The following is a 7265-nucleotide window of genomic DNA, read 5'->3' as shown; positions in this document are numbered from 1 at the left end:
ATATATATATATATATATATATACACACACACACACATACACACACATATATAAATACAGAGACAAATATAAATAAAATATACGAAGGGGATAAATAGGAATTAAAAAAAAATGTACATATGTTGAAGATGCCTCGTTCTAATGTTTTCTCTGAGGCTGCTGTGCCATTTGGAGCAAAAATGAATATAAAGTTTACAGCATATCTTGTCACTGGAAATTGTTTATATATTTATATTATTTACTGTAGGTATTGGTGAAAAAAGGTGAAAAAAGCTTTATGTTGTGAAAAACTGAAATCTGGAAATTAGAATTGTGCCTTATTTTGTTGATGTTTTTACATATATTCCTTTTGAAAATACTAAAAATTTGTATATTTGTTAATTTTTGTTTGTCTGATAGCATTTATTTATAAAATAAATTGGACATTTCAAACAGTTACTCACTACTTGAGTAGTCTTTTCGCCAAGTACTTTTTTACTCTTACTTGAGTAACTTTTTTGACGACTACTTGTCACTTTTATTTGAGTAATAATATTTTAAAGTAATGCTACTACAATTTTTGGATACTTGACCCACCTCTGCAGCTAACTGAGACTAACTGCAATCTACTGACATTTAGAGATGAGATTTGACACACAATATAACTTTAAAACTTTATATTATTTCAGCCTACACTCATTTAGATTAAGATCACCTGAGTTTCCTGGCTGTGGATCCAAAATGTGATCTCTGGATCTCAGCTTTGAACTGAAGAATTATTATGATAATGATGATACAGGAACAACAACAGCAGAGGATATCAAATACACCAAATCCTAAACTAAAGAAAACCCATCTATGAATACAACATGAAAAGAAGTCTCTAATCAGACAGCTTCTTCAGAGATATATTTTGGGTTCAACTACTCTGCATTTCTTTATGTCTTGATGCATGCTCAATCATCCAGGTAAGTAAAGCCCAAAAAGTTGATTCTGTTCATTTGGACAGTGTCCAGATGAACAGAATCAACTCTTTGGGATCTGCATTTCTTTAGTTTGCTTCCAAGGAACCAGATTTTCTTGTCATTTTTTTAAAAAGTAGTCATAAGTAGCAGTTCTTCAACTTTGTGGTCTTTCAATGTTTTCTTTGGACATTGGCTGCTTTTTTGTTCATTTACAGGTAACATACAGATAAACTCAGATACTGATCCCCCATTTAAGAAAAAATCAGAAAAGTATCTGATTGGGTAGTAACTGAGTCCTCAGCACAGACTTTGTATTATTGCAGGGTGTTAAGTACATAGAACCTTGAGGCAACTGTTGTTGAACTGAATACCTCCCAAACCTATAAATATGTGATGCTTTAAATTGATTCTTGCGTCTTCGTTGCTCACAGACTCTTTGGTTGAGATGTAAAAGAATAGAACATTTTCGGGGGAAAATATTTGCAAGAGTCCTTTAACCATCTGAGATTTTTAAAAAAAAGAAGGGGAGGGAGAGAGGGAGAGAGAGAGAGAGAGAGAGAGAGAGAGATAGGCGTGCGGTGCGTTGGCAGTATAAAACCTGGAGTCAGACTTGAGCAGCTCTGAACTTGTGAGGAGAGCTGAACGCGGATGAAACTCCCGCTTTCTTGTTTTATACTGAAAAAAAAAAGAGTCCAATATGAGAGAAAATGACCGGAGAATGATGGAGAGGCCGCCCTCTGAGCCTTCTAATTCTCAGCTGCTGGATATTTAAGTTGATCAGAGAGTTTTTATGTTAAACATGCCGCGGGTGACGCGAACAGGATGAAGAGGAGGAGGCAGAAATGTGTCGGATAAGTGCTGGAGATGGAGACGAGAAACGCGCGCGGTGGATGAATATCTGAGGAGCTTCGGAGCGGTCTCCTTTGCGCTCGATGACAGCGGGGTCTGACCGGGGAAGGTGGAGGGATGGAGAATGCCAGTCAGCTTAAACCGACTCCTGCCATCTACGGAGAGCTGCTAAACATCTCGACCAACGACACCCATGCCAATTTCACGGCGAAAGCGGAGCCCAAGGACAGTAATGTGGCTCTCCAGGCGGGTCTGGCCGTCACCTTAGCGCTCATAACTTTGGCCACGACGCTTTCAAACGCGTTCGTCATCGCCACCATTTACCAGTCCCGCAAACTGCACACGCCGGCAAACTTTCTAATCGCGTCGCTGGCGGTCACGGACCTACTGGTGTCTATCCTGGTGATGCCCATCAGCGCGCTGTACACGGTGAGCCAGACATGGACGCTGGGGCAGGTGGTCTGCGACATCTGGCTGTCCTCGGATATCACGTGCTGCACCGCGTCCATCCTGCACCTGTGCGTAATTGCGCTGGACCGCTACTGGGCCATCACGGACGCGGTGGAGTACTCCAAGAAGCGCACGCCGGCGCGCGCAGCCGGGATGATCGCCACCGCCTGGGTGATTGCCATCTCCATCTCTCTGCCGCCGTTCTTCTGGCGCCAGGTGAAGGCGGAGGAGGTGACGAGCTGCAACGTGAACACCGACCACATTTTTTACACCATCTACTCCACTTTCGGCGCGTTCTACATCCCCACGCTGCTGCTCATCGCCCTGTACGGGAGGATATACGTGGAAGCCCGGAAGCGCATCCTGAAGCAGGCGCACAGCAAGCCCGGGAAGAGACTCACCTCTGCGCACCTGATCACCAACTCCCCCGGCTCGGTGGCGTCCACCACGTCCCTGAACTACGGGACCAACGACTCCTCCTCCTGTGACACTACCTCGTCCGCGAACGTGAGCCAAGTCAAAGTCACTGTGTCCGACGCGCTGCTGGAGAAGAAGCGCATCTCGGCCGCCAGGGAGAAGAAGGCGACCAAAACTTTGGGAATAATCCTCGGAGCCTACATCATCTGCTGGCTGCCGTTTTTCATTTACACTCTTTTAGTGCCTCTGTGCGATTCCTGCTTCCACCCGGAGCTATTTGACATTTTCACCTGGCTCGGTTACCTAAACTCCTTAATCAACCCCATCATTTACACCATGTCCAACGAGGACTTCAAGCAGGCCTTCCACAAACTGATACGGTTCAGATGCTTCAGGGCCTGAAGGACGATGCCAGCCATGATTTTACCCCGCCCCCAACACACACACACACACACACACACACACACACACACACACACACACACACACACACACACACACACACCTCCTTCAAGCTCCCATCTGTAAAATACCAGGATTGAGTCAAACATTGATCCCCCCCCCCCTCCCCAATCCCCCTCCCCTTCTCCTAAAGTTGCCATCACCCAAAGCCAGATTTCTTTATGGCACAGTGGCTCCAGAAGGAGCGTCTGCCTGATAGGTGGTGCAGGTGGTGGACATGGACCTGCCTCCCGGCCTGTGCTGCTATTGAGGATGTTGGTGCAGATGAGAGGTGTCAGTGAGTGTAAGGCGTGTGACTCGTTTGCAGGTGATTGTATTGCTATAAAGACTCAGAGAAAGCTCCCCCTTCCCCATACAGGGGCCACCCCCCGCCTGTATGTGCTGCACTTGGCTGCAGCATACAGACTCACTTTGCCATAAGAGTTTGACAGCCAGCCTCAGTTGGCTCGTAAGCACAAACAGCTTAAGACTAAGCTACCATGAGCCCGAAGGGCAAAAAATAAGATTTGTGTTTCATTTTCCCGTCAATAAGGGGAAATACCGGTGCCTACAACATGTTTAGTTCAGTTCTTCAGATGTGCCTGGCCCTAACGGGGGCAAAGGCATGATTTTAGTTTGTGGGAAAAGATCCAAATTTGGTTTATTCTTGTGGCCAGTGTGTGTATTTCTGTTTCTTTTTATTGCTGTGGCTGATGTTCACCTTTAACCATGGCTCAGAACTGAGTGTAATTGTACGAATCTGTATGCATCAGTGTGATTTTTACATTAATTTGTCAAAAAAAGAGGCTGGATTTTGCTTGGTCATACTGTAAAATAGTGCTAATCTCAGAGAGAGGGAGGAGCCGGTACTGTAAAACCCAACCTATCTACCAGAGCTCTCTAAAGATGCATTCCTAAGTGTTGATGTTTGCTTTAATGTGCCGTCTCATATCAGACTCAAACAATTCAGATCTGACTCTAACGGCTGCTGATGCAGACTCCCATCTCTTGGCATTTGTGTCTTCCACACCTCAAAAGTTGTGCAAATTTATTTATTTTTAAAAAGCTGGAAAATGTCACGATATTCTGATCAAAATCACATGTTAAATGTCAGGCTGTAGCTGCTGCTGCTGATCCCTTAAAAGAACATTTCAAGGGAAAAAATCTTAAAAAAAAAAATCTGTTTGCTTGCAGCTTCTAAAAAAATGTAAAAAATCATTTTATGGATTAAAAAAAAAAGCCACACATGTGCAGGACCATAGCAGAGGCAGTGAGGTGATGGGCTTGGTTTTGTTAGGGCTGCTCTACTGTGGCTGTGTGGTGTACTAGTTATTCACCCAACGCGGGAGAGAACGCCTAATTTAAGGCCAACAGGAGAGATAAAAACCCTGCCTGATGGTCTCAGGCCTGGATCAATCAGGAAGGGCATCCAAATCAAGCATGTAGTGACTCATTAGCAAACAAGGGAACAGCTGAAAGGATGGTTCAAATCCTCTGGAATGACAGTGGATTTTTCACCCTTTAACTTTAAATTCAGCTGAATAAATGAAATAACTACAGTTTTAGGGTGATGGCAACTTTGGCTTTTTTGCAGGGTAAAAGTAAAGGAAAATTGACTGTGAATCTGATTTATTTTATCTTCATTATATACGCTTCGTAACAGGAAGCTGAACTTGTCCAAGAAATTAAGATCCAACTTAACTGCACAGTCTTAGGTGTCATTTCTTGGAGTTCTGTTTGTACAGTTATACCCAGTTTACACACTGGTTAGTTTTTAAAGCTTATTCTGTTCAGTTTGGGCCAACAACATATGACATTCAAGTGATTTACAGTATTTTACCATATTTTAGACTTGAAATTAACAAATTATTTATTATAAATTAGCAAATACAATTTAAAAATTAAATATATAAAAGGTAAAACGTTTTGTTTGTTTGTTTGTTTGTTTGTTTTTTAAAAATGAATGGATTATTATTTACTGAGTTGCATTTGACTCTTAATTTGACCTGTGTTTGTAAAATTTCCAGCGATGCCCTGAACATATATAATCCCAGAAAGCAGGTTGGAACCATGTCCAGGTAATTTATGGAAACTGTTAAATGGTTACTGGATTTCTGCCCTAGGGCTAAAGGAAAAGGTTAAGGCTACTCTCAAGACGAGACATCCAAATATTTATCGTCACACTCATACAATGCTGTCAGACAGTTTTTCCCTCCTATCAGTTCAGGAGCAGCTACAGCAACACTAAAGAGTCTGAAGTAACACGTAGAAATAAATAAACAGTTTGGAGAGGAAGGTGAGTTTCTAATATTGTACTAGCCTTGTAAAAATTCACAAATTTCACAAAGAAATTTCACAAAAATCTAAATTTTCACTTAAAATGAAAAATTTCCTCACAAATGTGTTCGGCTTTATAATCTACAATTCTGCCACTTCTGTCTTTGAAAAGAAGATTTTCTCTTTTTTTTTGTTTTTTTCTTACCCTCAATGCGCCCCCGTAGCTACAGAGATCTAGCAGATCTTCAGACTTTGATGTGAAGTCAGGAGGTGATAATATTAGCTTAACTTAGCATAAACATTGAACTCAAAGGAGAAACAGCTAGCATCACATCTCTTTTACTCAAATCTAGAGAGAGTACGCAAGCTTTAAAGGTGAAAGGTCGTGGGCTAGCTTTCTCTCCTTGGTTTATGCTTTTGCGCTAAGCTAAGATAGGCTAAGCAGGTGCTGACATACAAAAGAAAGAATGGTATTGATATATCTCACATAGAAAGCTGTATATTATATATATTAAACTTTTCCATCAAAATTAAAAGGCTGAATTTTCTACTCATCATAAAGGTGACCTATTCTGCTTCTACCTAACCCCATATTTTTATTTTGAGACTCCACGAGAGTAACTTTGGATAAATCCTGGTTCAAAATAATCCTTATTAAGCTCATACTGGCCCTTAAATAGTCCCGTTCCTGTCTTTTTAAGACCCACCTACCAAAAAAGGCAGATTAGCTTGCAGAAGCCAGCTGAGGGATTAAAATTGTTGCTTTTGGCCGACAGAGATTATTTTTACTCACTTTTTACTGCGTTATTTGAAACTTCGGCACATTTAACGACTATATTCCGAAGATAATGAAGAGCAGGATCAGTCTCCTTTAACAAGGGAAAATTCACTGAGTTGTTCCCGATCAACACTGAAATTAATGAGTTTGATTCCCCAATAGAAACAGTGAAAGTGTCTATCCACTTTAAAAAATAGGAAATCCCGGTGCAGTTTCTCTCGAAGAGATCCCACCTCTTCCTGTAACTGAACGGCGGCCACTCTGGGATTAGGATAGCCATTGTGCTCAAATCCAGCTCTGTGACGAGTCGCCTCTTTGTGTACAGTATTGATCAGCTCAGTGTGAAATTCATCTGGTGGCTCCGTCAGTCCAATGGAAGTTGCATTTCATCCAGGTTAGCTTTTTGCTGTACAACGCTTCTGCGCACATTGGCGATGCACTGTAACTGCTCTCTGCTCTGCAGGATGAAATCCAGCCCGGATGGAGCACAAAAAGCACTGCTGCTGTTGTGAAAACTTAAAAAATGAATAAAAAAGGTCTATGGCATCATGAGGATGTGACCGTTTGCTCACTTGTGTTCATTTATTCCGATTTGAATGATTCTGAGCCTTAAAAAGAGGCGTCAAAGAGAGCGCTGGCATTTCTTCTATCTGCCAGAATCTGTTGGCGTTTCAGTTTGCTCTGAGAGGATAAAACATTTGACAGATGTGAGCTGATAGAGGTGCTGCGTGACGACATTAACAGTTCGTAACTTAATTAATCAGCAGGGGAAAAAAGTGGAAGCTGTAAGGAAAATGTCTGCTGTGACTGCCTAATGAAATGCACGCCCTGCTTCTTTTTTGTCTTTTCCATGCTTCTTATCTGAATCTGCATCCTCCACCGTGAGTGGGGATTATATGTTAATGCACCCAGCTCAGCATACATACAGCATAATAAGGGCTTTGTCACGCAACAGCAGTTAGGTGGCCGTTGTGTTGCGAGTGTATAGGTTTATTGCTGTTTTTGCATTTTAAGTGATGTGCAGTGTTTTAAAAGTCAACAGTTATTCTCACAAACACCAAATGTGCACTTTAAAACCACAGAGTGACTAGAAACATATTTAAGTTCAT

At 42.0% G+C, this 7265-nt stretch overlaps 1 protein-coding gene across 1 annotated transcript; it reads left to right on the top strand.

The window, feature by feature from the left end:
- The first annotated feature begins 1910 nt into the window (after positions 1 to 1910).
- On the top strand, positions 1911 to 3062 carry LOC146617630 (5-hydroxytryptamine receptor 1B-like). Its single transcript, XM_085372260.1, has one exon. The coding sequence runs from the start codon at positions 1911 to 1913 to the stop codon at positions 3060 to 3062; it is 1152 nt and encodes a 383-aa protein (XP_085228386.1).
- The last annotated feature ends 4203 nt before the right edge of the window (positions 3063 to 7265 follow it).

Source organism: Diplotaxodon limnothrissa, linkage group LG15, assembly GCF_057381915.1.
Source record: "Diplotaxodon limnothrissa isolate DT_005_m linkage group LG15, D_limnothrissa_male_GT1.1, whole genome shotgun sequence".
In the NCBI taxonomy this organism is placed as follows: Eukaryota; Metazoa; Chordata; class Actinopteri; order Cichliformes; family Cichlidae; genus Diplotaxodon; species Diplotaxodon limnothrissa.
Note: the sequence above shows the minus strand (reverse complement) of the source record. Positions and strands in the feature narration are given on the sequence as shown.